This window comes from Mercenaria mercenaria, chromosome 7 (genome assembly GCF_021730395.1).
Source record: "Mercenaria mercenaria strain notata chromosome 7, MADL_Memer_1, whole genome shotgun sequence".
Lineage (NCBI taxonomy): Eukaryota > Metazoa > Mollusca > Bivalvia > Venerida > Veneridae > Mercenaria > Mercenaria mercenaria.
In genome coordinates this window covers 63,265,503-63,290,062 of record NC_069367.1, presented here as the reverse complement: position 1 = coordinate 63,290,062, position 24,560 = coordinate 63,265,503, and the positions used below count along the sequence as shown (strand labels likewise).

The following is a 24,560-nucleotide window of genomic DNA, read 5'->3' as shown; positions in this document are numbered from 1 at the left end:
GTGAATATGCCAGATTGTTTTGGGTGTAGGTGTAAAACTGAACTGCCTATGCAGCCACTGGTAATAAACTGTCACTTGTCTTAAACTGCCGGTCTACCAGCTTCCAAACTTATTTTCCAATTTCAACTTCTCTGAAGGAACCACCTGCCTTAAGCAGCCAATTTACATTGTTCCACTGGCTACATGCTAAACATAGGTTTCACTGTACTCTAGTTGTTTACAGTGTACTCAACGTTTCAAAGAAATTCTACTTATAAATTTAATATTCAAGGATATACATCTATGAATCTATACACTTCTAAACACCCATGTGCTATGACCTATTTAGGTCTGAAAATGCCCTTCTGCAGTACTGAGTTATATAATGATGCCTATATAAGATCTTCCGTGAAACCTACATAAGGCTTTCCGTGAAGCATATATAAGGCCTTCCGTGAAGCCAATATAAGACCTTCCATGAAGCCTATATAAGACCTTCCATGAAGCCCATATAAGACCTTCCGTAAAGCCTATATAAGGCCTTCCGTGAAGCCTATATAAGGCCTTCCTTGAAGCCATTACAAGACCTTCCGTGAAGCCTACATAAGACCTTCCGTGGAGCCTACATAAGACACTCCGTGGATCCTATACAAGACCTTCCGTGAAGCCTACATAAGACCTTCATAAGGCCTTCCGTGAAGCCTATATAAGACCTTCCGTGAAGCCTATAAAAGACCTTCCGTGAAGCCTACATAAGACCTTCCGTGAAGCCTACATAAGGCCTTCTGTGAAGCCTGTATAAGGCCTTCCATGAAGCCTATATAAGACCTTCCATGAAACATATATAAGACCTTCCGTGAAGCCTATATAAGGCCTTCCGTGAAGCCCATGTAAGACCTTCCGTGAAGCCTATCATGTAAGACCTTCAGCAATTTTTCATCTCTTCATATACTATGAGGTCTTCAGATAGGAACTAGAGATGAATAGTTTTTGACAAACTCTAGAATTTAATGCACCTCAACTGTACTTACCCTTAAAATTTCCCTGGCAACATAGGCAATCCATTCCTCCTTGAGGCAATTGCCTTTGGTTGCTGAAAATAGAAAATTAGGTAACTTCTTAACAATATTGTAAATACAGTGATATCAAAAACATTTGTGATGAGACTAATTTTTTTGGATTATCTACAAATTTAGTACCAATGAACAAAAAAAAGAATTCCAATAAATTTCATCTTTGAGTTCTAAATCCATGAATATATGTCCACATGAAATAATAACATCCAAAATCACAAAATTTAATGTCGATGAAATTAAATGATTATACTGTAACATACACTCTACAAAAAGCAGTGAATTCCTCATTTCATATCAATATCTAAGGATACAGCGTCATTTTGAACCCCAAAGGAACACTTACCCCAAACAGGGGCTGTATGTAAAATATATATGCTTTGCAACATAATGGCCTCTCAGAGAGAAGTATGAGTGTAATTGTAAGTCTCAGAGCTGTGATGCTGAATTCACATCTCCAAAAACAATACGGGTCATCTACTGACAATATCTAAGTATCAAGCTACAAAGTTGATAGTTATAGGCCCAAACATTCTTCAGTTATCAATTAGAGTCCTTTTCAGTCTCAGTCAATGTGAACTTGACCTTTGACCTACTGTCCCTAAAAAAACTGTAAGGGTCATCTTGTGACTATAGGCAACAGCAGTTTGACTACTGTTGGCCAGTCTTCACCAGTTATTGACCATTTTCAATATAAAGGACAATGTGACCTTGACCAAATGTAAGAACTCGGGACACAACACATACAAGTCACTTTCAACTCTAGAAGCATGACTTAAATTTTCCCACTGGGTATGCATATAATCAACTTACCTTTGACGAGATCTGTCACGGATCCTGCCCCACAGTACTCCATCACCAACTGCAATATATACCAAATTTTGTTAGCAATGAAATAAACTTCAATACCATACATTCTTTGGAATCATTTGGAAGAGGCTTACACCAAGGCCCCTATACAAGTTTTCCCAGTTGAAGAAAATAATGTTTAAGGTATTACATACAGGTTTACAAATGTTGTTTTAAAACAGAAATATTTACTTCATGCCAAGTTTCATGAAAATTTATAAAACAAGATAGAGCAACAGTATCAGAAATGATACATTACACAGTAGCAACTGATTAAAATCATATTAAGGTTAAAGAATTTCATTACTCATACTGTTGACACATTATACTGTGACAGCTTGATATTCCGGATTCATAAAATAGTATTGAAATTTCCCAACAACGGATTATATGAGATTTTAGCTTGTAAGAGTGTGCTAGTTGAATTTTAGGGCAATACGACAAAGTAAGGTCAGATACTGCTTAGCTTGCTTGTACAAACAACAAAGAGTTATCTGATGGACTGGGGTTAACTAGGAATCTTTTATGCTGGCTAGAACTTTGTACAAGTAATGCTCAGAAAATGAAATAGTATAAAATCAAAAAAGACATTGACAAAAAAGAGACAGAATATTTACCCAGAGTTGATCATCTTTGCCCGCAGGGCTTTTCTTAATGAAAGCTCCATAGTATGTGGCAATGTTCCGATGGTGAGAATACTGAAAGTAGATTAAAAACAAGTTTACACACTCATATGTATATAGAACAATAAGTGTGCACTCTGTGTACACACTCATATGTATATAAAACAATAAGTGTGCACTCTGTGTACACACTCATATGTATATAGAACAATAAGTGTGCAGTCTGTGTACACACTCATATGTATATAGAACAATAAGTGTGCAGTCTGTGTACACACTAATATGTATATACAACAATAAGTGTGCAGTCTGTGTACACACTCATATGTATATAACTATATATATACAAATAAATGCAGTAACAGTAGGACAGCTTTTAACCATTGAAACTATTTGCAGACCAGTTTGATTTGTACAATCAGTGTTTGATTCAAGCTTCTTCTAAAAGCATATGTAAAACGGCTATGGAGAATTCCCCCAACTCACACCAATCCAACTCCCTTATCATTTCAGTCAAAGAGAGCAAACCTAGGTGCAACCACTAAACTTAATTCTCTGTATAAAGTGGCATTAGAAAATATTACACCTGTCAGCTGCTAGTGTTTTAAAGTCAGCACCTACTAGTCCATTTATATTCATTACACTCCTTATAATTCTGTAGTACATAACTTATGAGCTTAGGGTTGGCAACACAAAAATAAACATTTTTATGCCCCCGAAGGGAGGCATATTAGTTTTCAACTGTCAGTCTGTTCGTTTGTCACAACGTTAACTTTTTGCATGAAGGCACTTTACTCGCAAACCACTGCACCCAGGACCTTCAAACTTCACATGCTGATAGTACTTATTGAGTACACTACCCCTACTGACTTTGGGGTCACCAGGTCATAGGTCAAGGTCACCAGGTCAAAGGTCAAGGTGCTGCGGGGGCATTTCTCACCATTAATGACAGCTCTTGTTTCCTATATGTTCATCCTGTTACATCCATAACAAGAACTAACACAGGAGACAGCACGCTCGACTATTTCGATGCTGGTTAGTGAAACTGGACACCTCTGAGGAGGCTGGAGCAGTCTGGAGTGTTTAATGACTCCAATATGGATGAAGATATTGGACAACAGCCTACAGGCATGCACTTCCTGTATTGGATCTCGCACGTCTTTGTCGATAAATAAACACGTGTTTTACGCTAGGTAAAGCAAATTTTGATGGTATTTTTTTTTGCAGCTTCAGTATAAAATAATCGCCAATTTCTCCTAACATTTTTGGATTTTTTCTGACATTTTCGTAAAATAATCGCCATTTGGCGATAATGTTGATTGGCAGCGTGAGCACTGCAACTTGTGTCATATGATGTGGGTGATGATGTGGATCAACTATTTTAAGTTTGAATCGAAACAATTTAGTAATAACTGAGATAGAGTGAAAGTGCATCAAATTCTAAGTAAAAGGGGGGGGGGGGGGATAATTTATGAAATATTGGTGTGAGTGTTATGGCCCTTGTACCATATTATGTGGGTGATTATGAGGAATAACTATTTTAAGTTTGAAACAAATCCATCAAGTAATTACAGAGATAAGGAGAAACTGCATCAAAATTTTAACCAAGGTACAGACGCGGAAGGTTGAGTAGGACAGCTCTCCATACCTGGTATAGTTGAGCTAAAAATTATCTGTCAGCTCATAAGTATGCCATACCTTTTGCGGTACATGTTAAATATATTGTATAATTATATATAAAGTGTGATATCTGGTATACCTTTTTCAGGACATTTATTTCTAGCTTGATTTCTTCTTCTTCTTCTTCAGTGACATTCATCACCTTGATGGCTGCCAACTGACCAGTCTTCGTATGGCTACCCTGTAATATACAAAAATATTGCGTCACAATGTCCGCATATCTCAATATTTGCTTGCTATTTTACGTTAGATATAAAAACAAGAGCACCGCCTTGCGGGTGCTGACGCTCATCTGATTTTTTTTGTATAATAGAAATATTGTCCTACCCATGATTTTCTAAGTCTAGAAAGGGCCATCACTCTTGCAAAAAGCAGGATAGAGTTATGTTTCTTGATGTACAGTGTCCACTTATGATGGTGAAAAACTGTTGCAAGTTTTAAAGCAATAGCTTTGATAGTTTATGAGAAAAGTTGACTTAAACATAATATTCAACCAAGAAAATGATTTTTCTAAGTCCAAAAGGGGCAATATTTATTGCAAAAAGCAGGATAGAGTTATGTTTCTTGATGTACAGGGTCAGCTTATGATGGTGAACAAGAGTTGCAAGTTTTAAAGCAATAGCTTTGATAGTTTAAGAGAAAAAGTTGACCTAAACATAAAACTTAACCAAGACATCTGATATTTTCTAAGTTCAAAAGGGGCCATAAATCTTGCAAAAAGCAGGATGGAGTTATGTTTCTTGCTGTACAGGGTCAGCTTATGATGGTGAACAAGTGTTGCAAGTTTTAAAGGAATAGCTTTGATAGTTTAGGATAAAAGCTGACCTAAACATAAAACTTAACCAAGAAAACTGATTTTCTAAGTCCAAAAGGGGCAATAATTCTTGCAAAAAGCAAGATGGAGTTATGTTTCTTGATGTACAGGGTCTGCTTATGATGGTGAACAAGTATTCCAAGTTTCAAAGCAAAAGCTTTGATAGTTTAGGAGAAAAGTTGACCTAAACATAAAACTTAACCAAGAAATCTGATATTTTCTAAGTACAAAAGGGGCCATAAATCTTGCAAAAAGCAAGATGGAGTTATGTTTCTTGCTATACAGGGTCAGCTTATAATGGTGAACAAGTATTCCAAGTTTCAAAGCAATAGCTTTGATAGTTTAGGAGAAAAGCTGACCTAAACATAAAACTTAACCAGGCAACGCCGACGCAGACGCCGACGCCGACAACCGCTCAAGTGATGACAATAACTCATCATTTTTTTTCAAAAAATCAGATGAGCTAAAAAGACATGTAAAAAGTTCCAAGAACAATAGTGACATAAACTGGTCAGAGAATCCAGGAAAATGGTTAAAGTAAACTGGTTTAGAATCCAGAAACAATGGTGAGGTTAACTGGCTGCCACTGGTCAGCCTGTACTGGTAGAAAATCCAGGAAGAATGGTTTAAGTAAATTGGTCAGCCAGTACTTGTAGTGAATCAAGAAACAATGATGAGGTAAACTGGCAGCCCAGTATTGATAGAGAATCCAGGAACAATGGTTCGGTAAACTCGCTGCCCAGTATTGATAGAGAATCCAGGAACAATGGTTCCATAAACTGGCTGCCCAGTATTGATAGAGAATCCAGGAATAATGGTTCGGTAAACTGCCTGCCCAGTATTGAAAGATAATCCAGAAACAATGGTTCAGTAAACTGGCTGCCCAGTATTGATAGAGAATCAAGGAACAATGGTGAGTAAAAAAACTGGCTGCCCAGTATTGATAAGAGAATCAAGGAACAATGGTGAGGTAAACTTGCTGCCCAGTATCGATAGAGAATCAAGGAACAATGGCGGGGTAAACTGGCTGCCCAGTATTGAAAGAGAGTCCAGGAACAATGGTGAGATAAACTGGCTGCCCAGTATTGATAGAGAACTGACAGAGAATCCAGGACAATGGTTAGGTAAACCACAGGCGCAAGTATTGGACTTGGAATGAAAAAAAAAATATGACCAGAAAAATCCTAAATCAATCCAAAATGAAATATGAGCCCTTTTAAATGATATATACCAACCAGCAGTTCAAGCATATGAGCAATGGGTTCACTTCCCACGTCGTTATAAAACAAATTCTGCAGATAATTATACAAACTATCTATCACTATTTCATGTATACATTTAGTTACAAAATGATCCCTAGCCCTTCACATTCATGAAATATCTATTATGAAAAGAGGGCATTCCTGCTGGAAGTCCCAAGTACACAACCAAACTGTACAGAAACACTGACTAACATTTATTAGAATTAAGGTTGTGAGGTCAACTGGCTACAAATACATTTTTTAAATACTGATGAAAAACAGTATCAAACCCAAATCAAACGAACAAAACAAGTATTTAAGGAAGTGTGGGTAAAATTTGATTAGGAAATCTAACCGCAGATATATATCTCTCTTTGTGTGCACTAAATACTGTTAAAATACTTATTTTGTAAACTATTAATCACTTGGTATACAACATACAAGTCTTCTTGTTTAAACACCTAAAATACAATAATATCAACAAATTTAACCACAAATATTTTTCAGTCAGTAGATAAAATTTCAATGTTCAAAGAGTTTAAAACAATGATTTTTATGGGATGAGCTACCTGTATAGAAAAACAGACATTGCAATCAATGACAGAATGGAATTGAGTGTTTCTACAGTCTTTTAACAAGAACACTTAACTAGAACATGTTTTTACTTCTCCTTCTAATGAGGCAAGTTAGGAATATATGTGTTATCCTGAACAGTTAATAGAAATCACCCAGTTTTTACTGTTGTTTTTTTAAATCAAGTATCTTTTGGCAGAAAATATCTTGTTACTTTTAAACATCTACATCTAACATGGTAAAAAGTGCTGTATCAGATCAAGCCTATTTTATTCTAACAGATCTTTTATTTTAGTTTACAATTTAACTAGATGTGTGTCCACAGGACACTTTTGCCCCAACTTCCTGTCACTGTACATGGTTTCATTACTCTAGATCAAATATGTTTTAAGATGTATGCAACATTTTCACATCAAGGGCCACGACTCTGGTACGACTGGGTGAAATCCCAGACAGAACACCAGCTGCACAACTTCATGCTATTTAACAATCTTCTATTTTTGTGACTTTAGGTTAAGTACATTTTGAGATACATGGGACACAAACCTTTTTGTGCTAAATGTCTATTTTTGACTTAGTTAAGGGCCAAAACTCTGGTCCTGCAAAGTGAAATCCACATAAAAATTCAGGTGCACAAATTCACATGCTGACTAATATTCCTAAATGGTTGCATGACCCAATGCAAGTTATTTTCAGATGAGATACAAACATATAAATTATGTCCTTTCTGCATATTTTTGACTTAGTCAAAGGTATAACTCTGGTCTGGCTGAGTGAAATCTCTAGTAAAGCCCAAGATGCACAAATATACATGATGAATAATATTCCTGTAATGTTTCAGAATCCTAGGTTAAATAGTTCTTGAGATACATGGGACACAAACTTTTAGGCTCTTTTTTACTAAGTCAGGAGCCTTAACACTAGTCTGGCTGTGTGAAATCCCAATTAAACAAGAGCTTGTACGTAGAACAAGAAATGCCCTTCTTGATGCATTCAGTAATTGCACAAGGAACAGAAATTATTTGGTCACTAAACACAAAAGTTCTACTGTTCTGGGTAAATCTGACCTTGACCTTTGACCTACTGACCTTAAGATAAACAGAGGTCATCTGCTGGTCATGACTAACCTTCCTATTAAGTTTCGTGATCCCAGGCCCAAGCATTCTCAAGTTACCGCTCGGAAATGTTTTAACTGTTCCTGGTCATTGTGACCTTGACCTTTAACCTACTGACCTCAAAATCCTTAGGGGTCATCTGCTGGTCATGACCAACCTCAATATTAACTTTCATGATCCTAGGCCCAAGCGTTCTTGAGTTATCTTACTGTTCTGGGTCACTGCGACCTTGACCACTGACCTACTGACCTCAACATCAATAGGGGTCATCTGCTGGTCATGATCAACCTCCCTATCAAGTTTTGTCATCCTAGGCCCAAGCGTTCTCAAGTTATCGTCCGGAAACTGTTTAACTGTTCCGGGTCACTGTGACCTTGACTTTTGACCTACTGATCTTAAAATCAATAGGGGTCATCTGCTGGTCATGACCAACCTCCTTATCAATTTTCATGATCCTAGGCCCAAGCATTCTTGAGTTATCATCCAGAAACCATTTAACTGTTCCGTGACACTGTGACCTTGACCTTTGACCTATTGACCTCAAAATCAATAAGGGTCATCTGCTGGTCATGATCAACCTTCCTGTCAATTTTCATGATCCTAGGCTTAAGCGTTCTTGAGTTATCATCCCGAAACCGTTTAACTTGTACCGGGTCACTGTGACCTTGACCTTTGACCTACTGAACTCAAAATCAATAGGTGTCATCTGCTGGTTATGACCAATAACCCTATCAACTTTTGGGTTTAACGTCACACCGACACAATTTTAGGTCATATGGCGACTTTCCAGCTTTAATGGTGGAGGAAGACCCCAGGTGCCCCTCCGTGCATTATTTCATCACGAGCGGGCACCTGGGTAGAACCACCGACCTTCCGTAAGCCAGCTGGATGGCTTCCTCACAGATGGAAGAATGGAAAGACAACTATAAGTGCCCCCTCAAATTTTTTTGGGGAAAAAAAAGCATAACTGCAAGAAAATCTTTAAGTAGAGGAGACACAGTCCGGGTCCCAGCAGTGTTTAAACATACCTGTGACCACAGAATTTAGCAACTTGACTGCTTTTTTTATCATAGCCTACCACCTGGTCCAACCTATTACAGGTTCACCCCTCCTAACACCACTTTATAAAAACTCTCTGGCCTATCAAACTTCTCAAAGCTATTTTAAGTAATGGAAGGAACAAGAGATTTCACTACTAAGTGACCAATGACCCCAGAGTGGCTTGCCCTTGTCTATGACCTTGACCTTTCTGAAGTTGAAGGGTTTTTGACTGATGAACAATCAAACGAACTAACAGATGGGCAGTGCAATTTATGTAAGGGGTTGGGTGGTGGGGTCCTCTCTGATTATTGATTTTCATGATTTTTAAGTATATTACCTTGCACCCCCCCTCCCCCACGGTACAGAACATCCTTGCTGGATATTAATCAAGATGGAGGTTCCAGAGGTACACATATAACAATGATGGTGAGATGCCAAGAAATAAATAAACTTTATGAACTTATATATGTCAGCATTGTTTACAAAGTGCAGTCAGGAAAAGTTTTACAGGCTCTTCTTACAGTCAGTATATAAATGACAACTGAAAACTGTTGGGGCCAAGCATTTTATAATATGACATACAAATGAACTGATACACGGTGAAGGTGTTTTTCCATAAAAATGTTGCCATATCCAATTATATATGTACAACTATACAAAAGTCCTGGCAATTTAATATACATTTTATATACTTTTTGAGGGTACAAAACAAATCATTTTTATTTATTATTTTATTTGCAATCCACAATCAAGCTGTTATTTAGGAAACAAATTTAAGTCAACATATGGTAAACAATGTCACATTTGTCTTAAAAGGACTAAAAATATATACAGTAAAAAGAAATTCTGACAGAACTTGAAATAAACTAGATGCCCATGGGCAACATGTCGAGCCTGCCCTTTGACCCCTAACTGTGACCTTGACCTTTGAATTAGGAACCTTGGGTGTGCACATGACACTCTGTCTCATTGAGTTAAACATTCATGCCAAATATAAACAAGATTCCTCAATGCATGTCAAAGTTATGGGCCGGGCAAGATCAGCTATGACCTTTGACATCCAACTGTGACCTTCACCTTTGAGATAGGAACCTGGCGTTTGAGCAGGACACTCTGTCTCACTGAGATTAACATTCATGCCAAATATAAACAAGATTGCTCCATGCATGTCAAAGTTATGGTCCGGACAAACATATCCAGACCATAATACGCACGAACGGACGCACACACATACACCAAATACCATTTGGACCACTATGTCTTTGCTTTCGCAAGCGGGCTAGACAAAAACTGAAAAATTTAGAGATAAGCCAGTCTGAAAACAAAGTGTTGACAGTATGTCATCCATGGTATGGATAGTGGTACTGAACTACAAAGCAGGTTGGGAAGGGGTCTGTGCCTGTTATTTAGGGAAAATTAGTTTAACATTTGAGCACCAAGAAGATAAAATAAAATCTAGGAGAAAACTGAATATGAAAGAAAGCCCTTGTTAAAGAAGGGAAAGAAATCGCTACAATGACTAAGTTTCATTGGATAATACTCATATATACTGCTATGTGGATAAAAGTTCAATGCTGCGGTTCCTGCCTAAATCTATAAGCTGTTCAGACAAGTGGAAAGCTGAAGGTCAATGAGAAAAGAACATGCACCACAAACAAAGGAACTGAAGTGATTTTTGCCAGGAATCAGCAGATACCAGGACAGATAGAAAACAATAGTCAATACCACATGATTAACTTTAAGGGGGTTGTTGTTTTAATAATAATGCAGTGGTCTATGGTTAACCACTAATCAATCAGAATACAAGAGATTTAATATGCTGCAAAAGTCTAAACGGCAGATTCTACCGGTGCATTCAACCTACATCTTTTGTAGTACTAAACTGTAAAATCATGATCTTACGTGAGTGACTTATTTTCTCACATTTTGTAACTGCTAAAATCTACAAATTTCAGCCTGCTGGTGGCAAGTGATTCTGCCTTTGCGACCAGTGCAGGCTGATCATGATCTGCACTGTTCGCCATTCAGTCAGTATCTTGTTTGGTAAGCACCCCTATTAACAGTTAATGGTACTACCCAAAATGAAAGATGGACAAGTTCAATTGTAGAAATTTAGCAGGGTAAAGGTTAAAATCTGAACTCCACAAATTCATGTCCCAACAAAATTCAGAAATCAGGAAACTTTATGCCTATGAATTAAAATGATTTAACACTGTGTATATATATATTACTAAACTTCCCCTGTATGAGAAATACAACTTTTCTTGTGTACTTTTTAAGTGCAAATTCATGCTAACAAAGTTACAATATACCAGCATGAATCATCAACTACCAGTATGAATGATCACTGTGGGAAAAGGTTTGTAGCATACACTAGAGTATTATAGTTATGATATCCTCAGTATATGAGACGATAATTACATATGTGTGCCAGGTGAGAAATGGAGAAATATTTCATTTTATCATTTGATAGGTTCATTATATCAAAGCTACCAAAACCCTCTCAATCTCTCTGAGACATTTAGAGAAGTCTTGATTTAACCATTTAAATCATTCAGGCTATATATTTATGTTTAATTTTCACATCACTGAAATTTTTGGAATGCAAAAAGAATATATCCAATACGGCCTTAAATGATTATTAAATGATCAAGGGCTCTGCATGGTTTATTGACTGATTTATCACAGTTCAAATGTGCTAGAATTGAACCACAAGGGGGGTTTAGCCAGAGTAGTTTAATAACAAGCAAGCAAGGGGATAAACCACAAAAAGGTATTCATGTACATATTTTGACTCTTTCATGCTCACTGAAAGTTTGAAAATTCAGCAGTAATCTATATGAACCAGATGCCATGCAGCGATTTGACTTTCACCTTCTCTCACCGATCCGAATGTCAACTGCTACAAAATATAGCAGAATAAGAAGTGCTTAACTTTCTTCTTTGTTAAACTGATAATACAAATGGAGCCATATTGAAATACAATTATTACAAGTGATTATACAGCTGATACTGTAGATTGACCCTACTTGCTTCAACTGTACTGATTATTTCTGAAACATGTCTATTAGAGAAAGAAAGGTTAAACAGGTTAGGTATTTCTGCCTTTCCTTACATAAATAATGCCTCAAGTGCAGTTAAACAAGCTTCAAAGAAAGAGGGGATACATGAAAATTCTTGTGCTGCATAATAACTGTAATATAAACTTTACAGGCTGACCCTTGCTAACAACGCCACATTACCGTTAATATTTCCCTACCAAGGACGTTTTTATTCTTTCCTACTTCACTAGATTCAAAGCGACAACTTCAGTACAACAAACAAATTTCAGTCTTCAGAGGGCAGCTAAAATGCAAAACTGCAGTTGTCATACCTTGCATCCAGAAAATCTTGGCTTTAGCCTAACTGAGTGAAGTATTATGCAACAACATGAACTGTCAAAGATGATATCACCCTCAACTGTTTCAGTACTTGATACTGAAATAAGGCATATCTAAAGAAACAAGGCAGTCTGAAAGACAGCTAAATCCCCCGCCACTGGTATGGATAGTGAAAGGGTAAACCATTGACCTTGAGGTGATCATTTGACCAAAGTTTCATGAAAATCCTAAAAGGGGTTTAGGAGATACAGAGCTCAAACCTTTGACCTTGAGTTGTGACCTTGACCTTGAGTTGACATGGCTGACTCATGAGTTCTTGATGAGGTGATCATTTGATCCAAGTTTAATGTAAATCCTTCAAGGGGTTTAGCAGATACAGAATGGACACAAAATGGAAGGCTCAAACCTTTGACTCTAACTTCTAAGTTGTGACCTTGACCTTGAGCCGGCATGGCTGACTCATCAATTCTGCACATCGTCTTGATGATGTGATCATTTGACCCAAGTTTGATGAAAATCCTTCAAGGGATTTAGGAGATGACACAAAATGGAAGGCTCAAACCTTTGACCTCGAGTTGTGACCTTGATCTTTAGCCGACATGGCTGACTCATGAGTTCTGCACATGGTCTTGATGAGGTGATCATTTAATCCAAGTTTCATAATTATCCTTCTAGGGGTTTAAGAGATACAGAGCGGACACGAAATGGTAGGCTCAAACCTTTTACCTTGAGCTGTGACCTTGACCTTGAGCCGATATGGCTGATTCATGGGTTCTGCACATCATCTTGATGAGGTGATCATTTGATTAAAGTTTCATGATTATCCTTCAAGGGGTTTAAGAGATACAGAGCGGACACGAAATGGAAGGCTCAAACCTTTGACCTTGAGTTGTGACCTTGACCTTGAACAGACATGGCTGACTCATGGGTTCTGCACATCGTCTTGATGAGGTGATCATTTGACCCAAGTTTCATGAAAATCCTTCAAGGGGTTTAGAAGATTACAGAGCGGACACAAAATGTTACGGAAGGACGGAAGGAGACCATTCCTATAACCCCCCACCACTTGTGGCAGGGGATTAACTAGAGCTATTACTGGTGTGATTCAAACCACTCAGTTGGAGTGATGATGCTGTTTAAGTCAAATTCATTTAGTAACACAAGAGTGAAAGTGCATCAAAACTGTGAACTGAAACTGTCAGGAAAAAGGAGATGTAATTCATGAAATAACTGTGCCACAGTTATGGCCCTAGTGTCATAGAATTATGATGCAAGTAGTAATGTGAAACCACTGTTTTAAGCTGAATCAAATTCATTTAGTAATAACTGAGATAGAGTGAAAGTGCTTCAAATCTTTAACAAGTAAAAAGTGGGCATAATTCTTAAAAAATATTGAAATGCAAGTGTTATGACCCTTGTATCAAATCATGAGGGTGATGATGAGGAACAATTATCTTAAATTAAATCAGATAATAGAGATAAAGTGCAACTTTAGCCAAGCTGCAGATGTGGAAGCAGGGACAAATAGGGAAGTAGCTAGTAGCCCTCTATATAATTTGTACAGTCATGCCACACATGTTAGCAGACCAGCATACATGTAGTACTAAAAACAACACAATTCAATTTAATAACTCAACTACAAATCAACTGTCCTCTCAAATTCTTAACAGCACATCAAACATGTTTAATAGTCGATTTTATTTTTGAGTCCTCTTTTCCAATGGTATCATTATGTCTCTAAGAAAGCATATATACAAGAAACACGGCAATGCCACGAAACCAGGTTTTCAACACTTTTCATAAGAATAAACAAGAGTGCCAGAATGTCACAATATACGCCCCTCACAGCAAATTTCTTTACTCTAGCACCTATTTTGTGGTTGTTTAGTAATCATTGTAATTCTTTTGTTTTTCTAAGTCCACAAAAAAACTCCTTACCAGGTAGAGATACCTTAAAATACACCTAAAATTAGAAAGTAACAACTATGTTGTACCACAGAAAAGTGGTCTTGGTTTTTCCCTACGGTCAATTATAAAAAAGTTACAATATAAGTTATTTATAGTAACAACTAAGGGAAGTTAATCTTAAAAAAAAAAAAAAAAAAAAAAAAAAAATTTTTTTAAGTCCACACAGAAATCTTTACCAGGTAGAGACTGGTCAAAATACACCTCAAAATTCAATGTAACATGCATGTTGTACTACAGAAAAGTGGTCTCGATTTTTCCCTACGTCTAGTAATGAAAAAGTTACAATATAAGCTATTTATAGTAACAACAAAGGGAAGTAATTCTAAAGAAGGGAACTGCACAAGACACTTCGTCTCATGATGGTGTATAATTGTGCCAAGTTACATCAAAATCCCTCTATGCATGAAGAAGATATGCTCCGGACAAAGTTTTCATTCTTGTATCCTTTGACCTCTAAGTGTGACCTTGACCTTAGACCTAGGGACCTGGTTCTTGCGCATGACACTCCGTCTCATGATGGTGAACAATTGTGCCAACTTTCATCAAAATCCCTCCATGCATGTAGAAGATATGCTAACCCTAACCCTGTTTTTAGTAACAATGACCTTGACCTTGATCCCAGAAACCCCAAAATCAATCCCAAGCTACATTTTTATATAAGTTTTCTATACACCAAGTTTCATCATAATAGCTCATTCCTAAGTTAAGTTATTGACCGGAAACCCTTTTTCTATTTTAAGTAACAGTGACCTTGACCTTGACCCCAGAAACCCCAAAATCAATCCCAGCCTTTGTCTTGATATAAGCTACATACATAATAAGTTTTATTCAAATATCTTTACCGAAACAAAAGTTATTGACCGGAAACCCTTTTTCTATTTTAAGTAACAGTGACCTTGACCTTGACCCCAGAAACCCCAAAATCAATCCCAGCCTTTGTCTTGATATAAGCTACATACATACCAAGTTTTATTCAAATATCTTTACCGAAACAAAAGTTATTGATCGGAAACACCAGTTTGACGCTGCCGCCGCCCGCCCACCCAACCGACATCTACCCCAATCTAATAACTCAACGAAAACCTGGTTAACAAGAGCTGTCCATAAGACAGCCAAGCTCGACTATTCGAAATATTGTCACAGAAGCTGGAAATTATTACCCAAAATGTTAAATATCAAAAGAGTTTTAAGTTCAAAAGGGGACATATCAGAGTTATGGGACTTGATGCTATCAACTAGTTTTATAACCCCGAAGAAACATGTTAAGTTTCAATTCAATATCTGCATTAGTTTTGGGGATAGTAACTTGCATGTAAAACTTTAACCAGAATTTTCTAAGTTCAAAAGGGGCATAATTTGCTCAAAAACATGTTAAGAGTTATGGAACTTGACCCAGTGAGGTAGGTAATTGATCTAGAAAAAGAATAAATAAGTTCCAAATCTATATGCCTTTTAGTAATAGCTGTATGTACTTGCACGCAAAACTTTAACCAGAATTTTCTAAGTCCAAAAGGGGGCATAATTTGGCCAAAATACATGCCAGAGTTATGGGACTTGACCCAGTGAGGTAGGTAATTGATCTAGAAAAAGAAAAAATAAGTTTCAAATCTATATGCCTTTTAGTAATAGCTGTATGTACTTGCACGCAAAACTTTAACCAGAATTTTCTAAGTCCAAAAGGGGGCATAATTTGGCCAAAATACATGCCAGAGTTATGGGACTTGACCCAGTGAGGTAGGTAATTGATCTAGAAAAAGAAAAAATAAGTTTCAAATCTATATGCCTTTTAGTAATAGCTGTATGTACTTGCACGCAAAACTTTAACCAGAATTTTCTAAGTCCAAAAGGGGGCATAATTTGGCCAAAATGAATGTCAGAGTTATGGGACTTGGTGCTATCAACTAGTTTTATAACCCCGAAGACACATGTGAAGTTTCAATTCAATATCTGCATTAGTTTTGGAGATAGTAACTTGCATGTAAAACTTTAACCAGAATTTTCTAAGTCCAAAAGGGGGCATAATTTGCTCAAAATACATGTTAGAGTTATGGAACTTGACCCAGTGAGGTTGGTAATTGACCTAGAAAAAGAATAAATAAGTTTCAAAGCTATATGCCTTTAAATGATAGCTGTATGTACTTGCATGCAAAAACTTAACCAAGGTGTGACGCCGACGCCGACGCCAGGGTGAGTAGAATAGCTAGACTATTCTTCGAATAGTCGAGCTAAAAACTAGTGCTGCTTTTGAGAAAAGTGCATGTCTCCCACAACTGCCTAATTGTCTGAATTATAGTAAGTCTGTCTTTACTCTTTATATACTATTTTCTCACAGAAAATATACCTTTTGACAGTTTTGGAGTAAGTTTTGGAGTAAATATGGCCTTTCATTCTGTATCTGAGTCAACCATGCTCCAAGACCTGTATCACTGGCATCAGTATTTTCGGTAATTCAAGGGCCATAATTCCGAAGTGCCTGGGCAGATTTGGCTAGTTATCAAACTTGACTGAGGACTTATTGTCAAACACATTCTGTTCAAGTCTGGTGAAGACTGGATGAGAACTGTTTGACTTAGAGTACGGACAAGATTTGTGACAGACAGTCAGACACACAGACAGGAGTAAAGCAATATGTATCCCACACCACTGTGTGGTGGGAGACATATAATATGCTGACTGTGCATTTTTCCCTTCACCAAGGAAAAAATACATTCCCTCATTTGATACAGACAGATTCACTTACAGAGGAAACTGTATGGAATTTATCAAAACTTGTTGCCAAAAAAACATTATTGATATTGCAATAATATTAATCTTCTCTTGTCTGTCTGCCTTTTCAATCATCACCTCTGACATACAAGCAGATACTATACAAAGAAGAATTTCATGTAAATACTCTGGGCAGTTTTTACCTGTTTTAACAGCCCATATTAAATGCTGTTTTTTAAAACTGCCCTGCATAAAGGGGATGTATATTGCAAAAAAAAAAAAAAATATGATAAAAGGTGTTTTTTGTTTTACTGGAATTTTTTTAAAAATGAGCAGTAGGAGGAGGAAATAAAAATAAAAGCAGGAAAAGGGAGGAGTCCATAAAAAAAATAAAAGTAAAATGGAGATTTTTTCTATTTTTTAATTTTCGGAACAATTTTTTAAAGTGGTTTGTACTCACTGTTTTATAAAATATTGCATGTTATAATGTTTGTTTTGGGTTTAACGCCGTTTTTCAACAGTATTTCAGTCATGTAACGGGGGGCAGTTAACCTAACCAGTGTTCCTGGATTCTGTACCAGTACAAACCTGTTCTCCGTAAGTAACTGCCAACTTCCCCACATGAATCAGAGGTGGAGGACTAATAATATCAGACACAATGTCGTTTATCAAATAGTCATGGAGAACATACGCCCCGCCCGAGGATCGAACTCGCGATCTCGAGATCCGTAGATTAACGCTCTTACCTATTGAGCTAAACGGGCGGGCTATGTTATAATGTACTATGTAGTTATATGTACTAATGCAGTTACTTTTTGCAAGAAAAACAAGAAGTAAATATTACTACTTTAATAGTTTGACAGTATATATTCAAAGAACATACCGCTATTGAAGTGGCAAATTTATGTAATCACTGCATCATATATATAGAGATGACCTTTATAATGATAACTGGTAATCTGTCACTGCTATGTAAATGATAACAAATCTGAGTAGATTATACTAGGAGTAGGAAGAATCATTTTAGTGTTTAGTTTTTGTTTAGTTCATGAGAGATTGACAGAAAAAAACACACATTTTGCTAATGTCTCACTCTGTAATATTGTTAAGTCTACAGAAGCTGTATTTATATTCAAGGCATAAGAACTGTCTTAAGAGCTGCTTACTCAACAGTCAACTATTCAAAAGAAAATACCACTTTGATAATAACACTGATACAAATCTTAATATATCATATTATAATATTACATTACAAAGACATCATAATGTTAATATGAAAAGGATAAAATCTTGTGAACAAAAAACATAATTGCCCTTAAAAAAACACAGATGTACTTCTGGTATGACATTTTTGGTCAGAAAAAAGCAACATGATGTAACAGAACATGAATATTAGCCCGTCTATTCTTAGTTACAGTGACCTTGACCCCAATGTCCCTGAAAAATACTTTTTTGAGATACATGCACTACAAATATTTAGGCCTTTTTCATGCATATTTTTGACTATGTAAAAGGCCAGGAACTCTGGTCTGGCTGTCTGAAATCCCAATTAAAATCCCAGGAATCTATGAAGTTTTTTAACATTCTTCCTTCAATATATTTTCTACTAGTTCCTTTTTTTAAGTCTCTGCTGTGTGAAAAGTGGTATTTTAATACATTAAAATTTGTAGAAGTTTTATGCTTCTGCATGTCAGTTAAACTAACAACCATTCCACATAAAAACTGAACTTTTTACCTTGTACACTTGGCCATAGGTTCCATTCCCTACTACTTCTATCAAGTCAAAAATGCCTGCAGGATCCTGCAAAAAAAAAAAATTCAAAAGTAAAAAATTTGTTAAAAAATCTTAAAATAATCTTTGCTACCACGGAAGAGTGCCAATTTTGTGTTTGGGAGGTAGGGGGTTTGATTCCAAGACATACTTTGATAATTCAAACTTTTTATGAAAAACTCTCTTCATACTCCTTAATCTGGAGTAGCTTTAATCAACTGAACATACAATAAGTTTCAACCAGTGTGCCAGAATGTCACAATTTACGCCAGTCAGGTATATGTTACAATAAAACATATTCTATATAAGTTTGGCAGACAGTAAACCCAAACAATGACATATCCAATTCTAACAACCTGGTTAAAAAAGTTTACAGAATAAGCTATTTGTAGTAGCAACAAAAGGAAGTAAGTCCACAAGAAATCTTTATTTTGTTTTTCTAAGTCCACAAAAAAAACTCAAACCAGATAGAGATACCTTAAATTCACCTAAAATTTGAAAGTAACATCTATGTTGTACCAGAGAAAAGTGGTTTAGATTTTTCTCTATGGCCAGTAATAACAGAAAGTTAATATATAAGCTATAAATTTATATTAACAATAACAACAAAGAGAATTAATTCTAAAACTAGGGACCTGGTTCTTGCACATGACACTCCATCTGATGGTGGTGAACATTTGTGCCAAGTAACACCAAAATCCCTCCTGATGCATGAAGAAGAAAGGCTCTGGACAGTCACTTTTGTATCTGACCGTTGGCCTCTATGTGTGCACATGACACTCCGTCTCACGATGGTGAACACTTGTGCCAAGTTACATCAAAATCACTCCATGCATGAAGAAATGCTCTGGACAAAGTATTGACCTTTGACCTCTAAGCGTAACCTTGACCTTAGACTTAAGGACCTGGTTCATGTGCATGACTTTCCGCCTTATAACGAACAATTTTTCCAGGTTAAATCAAAATAGTAAATACCTCCATGCATGAAAAAGAAATGCTCTCGGCTGGATGAAGTCATTCTTGAATTTGACATCTGACCTCTAAGTGTGACCTTGACCGTAGACACATATCCGTCAAGACATACACATTGCGCATGTGTCACACGCATTTCGGCCCTAGATCATGCTCACACGCGTACTATTCAAGGTCACACGCATTTTAAAGAAATAAAGTAATCAAGTGTTTTTTCGTAGAAAATTATTTAATCAAACATGCGAGGCAACGTTGACACGGTGTTTTCATACCTATAATACAGCTTTTACATTCACCGGTGCAACGTGTTATTTCTACCGCATGAATAAACGTCACAAAAAGTATAATGGAGGGAGATTATTCAAAACCAGATAAATCTTGTGTTAAAAATCTAAATTTTCCATGTGAAGGCGTTTCCGGCTTTTAGGAATCATCACCCTCCAGACCCCCACGATGGACAACCTTCCCTTCAAACCCCGATCACACTTGTGGCCTTTGTGGAGCCTTGACAGCTATGTAGACATACCGACCTGAAGTTTAAATCATCTACCAACACACAAATTGTTACCATTTTTCACAAAGTAATTCAACATTTTTTGTAATATCTTGACTTCAACTCACCAATGCAAGTTGGCAGGTGAAATTTTACAACCCTGCGATGAATGATTCTGCAGTGACAATTATACAATTATAGGCCACTTCCAAGAAATCCAACAACATTTCCATTGGGTTACCCTTTATGGACATAGTTAGAATGGATCATGTAGTCCTGGGTTCAAGCCCCGTATAGGAGAGATCGCCCTGACGTCACGCATCAACACCTGTTTATCTGGCGGTGGGCAAAACAAAATGTTTTTACATTGTTTGTGTATGGATCAGAATTTTCAATTTTAAGCGTTCATAATTAATCCATTTTATATCAAAATAATATTTAAAAGTTATCAATAAATTGCTTGTTTTATATTCTTTCCATTGAACAAAAAATTATTGATATCATTTGTGTTTTAAGAAAGTTTAAGCCGTTAGAAAAACATCACTGTTAACAGAAAAACATGGACACTCGGCGTCTGACCACCCGATCTTTATACAAACATGATCTCTCCTATAGGGTCCCTGGTATTTTACTTTAATGGTGTCAGAACTATTTGACAGACTCATGCAGTAGGCATGGAGTGTTATTCTGGAGAGCAGGTAAGTGTAAATGGGAAGATGTGTAGTTAACCCATAGCGACGTGTTTAGACTGTCTGCCTATGGATCACAATGTCCATCGTCTGGTTGGGACCCTGGTATTTACCCTCTAAGGGTTTAGTTTAATTCTATACACATAGGGGCCCTTGCATGTGCTCTAAATAATACTGTCAGGCAGGCAGGCAAAAACAAACCTTATATTGAATTTTCTGTATTCAACTCATACCCCACCCACCTAAAACACATGCTAATTTCTTTGTTGGGTCTTGTACCAGCTGATTTCTTTCAAAATTCTGACCCGGTTTTTAAACTGACAACGTTCGATCGTGCTTATACACATACCAACAATAACATTTATGCATCATTTGTTTAGCGACTAACATTCATTTCATAACCTTAGTAACCTACCCTAAGCCTTGACAGGTCAATATCGTCCAAACTAACATTCACACTCTGTGTCGCCATTTTGTGTCAAATCAAAACATCGAAAGTTTTGCACTCTTCCTGTTCCGAAAACTTTAAAATCTTCCGTCGATCGGTGTTTCCGATTTAAAAATCCAGTTCCGATTGAAGCGGAAGATTCATTTCTCTAACTGTAAATCATAATAAACGTGCAAATTTAATGAAAAACACGTTAAAATTGCATCGAAATGTGTGATACTTTCGCCTATTTCACATGCATTAGAACAGCGACTCCTGTGCATTATGGGCATTCAAGGGAAGCAACTTCATAAAGATAATCTGACTCAGCAACCGCAGAGGAGTGTCACATAGGGTCCTGTGGTACAAATAAACTGTGATCTAAGTCACTGTTTTGACAACCAAGCGTTCATAGGGATTTTCAGTTTAGGCCCTACGGTAGACATAGGCCTACTCCCAGAGGAAAAATATGCCCATTATTATTTTTTAAAAGTACTTGTTTTTTAATTTTTTTATGTTATTTGGAAGTTATTGCTTGAGAATAAAAGGTAGTCGATGTAGAACTATCAACCTGAGGTACATGAAAGCTGTTAACTCTATGTCTACAATTATAAGAATGTTTCTTAGAGACAAGAGAGAAGTTATTGTGCAAATATGCTGGACAACTATTATTAAAACTTTATGAACATGATTGAGCCTTAGTAAAGAAAAGAAAGCAACAGCATTTTTTTACATTCACAGAAATTTCTTTTAGGCCTATAATTTCTTTATGAAATCTACGTGGAATGGTCGCATAAGGCTATAAGAAGAAAAGGCCTAAATGCGGTATCATAGGCTACCATAGGCGTAACCAGAAATTCTCAGAGTGGGTGCGAGTACTAGTCGTGAAACGACAAGGGGGGGTAGGTGTGGGAGGGTTTCCCCCTCCCGCAGTTAGGGGTAGGCCTATGAGGGGCCTTCCCTTCAGATCTTTTGAAAATCAATAAGTCATTTCGTGCGATTTGGCGTGTATTTGAAAGCTTAGGCCTACTGATGGGAAGATATGTGACTCATTTTATCCCTTAACTTTTTTGTACGTTCAGTTAATTTATTTGTAATCAGTAAGTTAATAATAATAATACAAATGTAGATCTAATATCGAGAAAGACACAACTTTTTAAAAAATATTTGACAGATGCATAGAAATGAGGTCATTGTTGTTTATGAAACAAAGTTTACATTGTATCATTTATTAGAAAATTAATCGGTAAACTTAGTGTGTCGTTTTTATACATTTCATTCCACTATTGTGAAAGGGTATATAATATACGTAATCATTTTCGCATAAATAGTAATGCTCTGATCTTTCTACAATCGTATGTACACAGCTGAGAATATTTGGCAAGTAATGCCTACTTCACATTTGGCCCGCGATGCGTCTGCGCAGCCCGTAGATTCCACGTAACCGCGGCGGCAGTGCGATTTTTGATTCACGGGCTCCGCAGCCTCTACGATTTTGCTTAGTGAAATATTATAAAAGTAGGAAAATCAAAAGCCCGTAGCTCGTATACGTGTCGTAGATGGTATTGCGCAATCACCGCACGAACATCTTTAGAAGGCCTTGCGCTGATCGCTTAGCCAACGCAATGTGCCCAAAAGAAATCGTACGGAGACTGCAGACTCGTGGGACCTTCGCACGGCCTTCGCACAGCTGCCGCAAGGTTGCCGCTTGCTGCACGTGCGGTACCCGTTAAATCGTAAGGATGTTGAGCAATCATCGCGCAGCAACCCTACAGTGGCCGCACCATTTCCGTGCGGCGGCCTTGATATGGGCATAACATTTTTAAGATATGATTATAATAGCCATATAATTATACTGAATGTCAAATAAGGACTAGAAGATAGAAAATGAACATACTTAAATCAGATAAAATCTATTCAAAAAGTCTGTATACATTGTCGTCGTAAATAGTTTAAGGATATAAGTGGTATTTACGGATATGAGAAAATATGACTCAACATAGAGGTACAAAGTTTGAATAAGGAACTGGACTATTCGGAGACGACTGGGTACGAGCAGTGAGAAAATAATCCTTTCTCGCGGTTGAAAACATACGCCATAGCCACCTACGATGCCCCCAAAACCGCAAGGAAAATCGCAGACTAATTTATCGCACGGCGCCCGGGTCAATGTCAATTACGCATCAGCTACAGAAAGAAAAGAAATGGGGGTTAAAATACACTTTTCGGTCAATTTAAATATAATCTAAATTCACGAAAGCGCAGAAAATTGCGTCTATGAACGGAAATGTCGCCATAGCGTTTAAAAACCCCACGACAAAATAAACTTTCTGTTTTTTGCAGCTGTAGCGTGACACTGTATTTTTCTTACAGTATATCTCTATATTTGAATAATATACTGAATAATAAAAAGTACAGCTATAAATTTTTATTTCACATGCAGTTTCATATAAAATATACAGAATTACTTGTGTTACATTAATTCATCATAAGGCTAGATCTAATACTCGTACAAAGTCCATAATTAAAACAAACACTTACACAGTAATACATTTATCATATCAGCACCTAATCCATATTCAATACCCTTTTTGCACTTTCAGTAAATAAGACTTTTAAGCCCGAGTTTCCTTTGATGAAGGTTGGCAAATCTGTCAATTATAGCCGATCAATCTAAATGTATAATGGTTGTAATAACAGTCCTCTGTATTGATAGATACATCCAACCTTATGTAAAATCGCCAGATTCAACATTGAAACGTTAGGTAAAAGTCTGTAAAAAGCTGTCGGGGCTCAATCCATTGCTGTTTTGAGATATAGGCGGTCATCAACAGACTTTATACAAAGGTTACATCGTCAATAATAGTAAACATATGTAAGTTGGCGAGCGTAGCGAGCCGAAAAAACCCCCCAAAGAATGGACATTCAAGGGTATTTTGGTGTAATGAAAAATGCAAGCTTTGCCGAAAAAGCGGAGTGCATTCGCACCCGTCGCACCCCCGGTTACGCCCTTGCATACGCTTTGCCAATATTTAACAAAACAAAACATTTCGAACAGATTAGATTTAGATAGAGTTAGGGAATCTACACGTTTTTCTCGTTATATAGAATTTAGGCTATAGGCTATATTATATTTTCAGTCTAAGAACATGGTAAAAAACTCCAT

General features: G+C 36.9%; 1 protein-coding gene across 7 annotated transcripts in view; it reads right to left on the bottom strand.

Moving 5' to 3' along the window:
- The window catches only part of LOC123554056 (mitogen-activated protein kinase kinase kinase kinase 4-like), a 105,897-nt gene extending 84,215 nt beyond the window's left edge, over window positions 1–21,682 (bottom strand). For all 7 annotated transcript variants that reach the window (XM_045343928.2, XM_053548526.1, XM_053548527.1 and 4 more), the window contains exons 1-6: window positions 21,383–21,682; window positions 18,778–18,843; window positions 4,284–4,385; window positions 2,519–2,599; window positions 1,866–1,914; window positions 1,011–1,072 (exon numbers count right to left, since the gene is read on the bottom strand). In XM_045343928.2, coding sequence (XP_045199863.2) covers window positions 1,011–1,072; window positions 1,866–1,914; window positions 2,519–2,599; window positions 4,284–4,385; window positions 18,778–18,843; window positions 21,383–21,439 — 417 coding nt within the window. In that variant the 5' untranslated portion in view covers window positions 21,440–21,682. The remainder of the gene's footprint in view (window positions 1–1,010; window positions 1,073–1,865; window positions 1,915–2,518; window positions 2,600–4,283; window positions 4,386–18,777; window positions 18,844–21,382) is intronic.
- Between the last annotated feature and the right edge of the window lie 2,878 nt (window positions 21,683–24,560).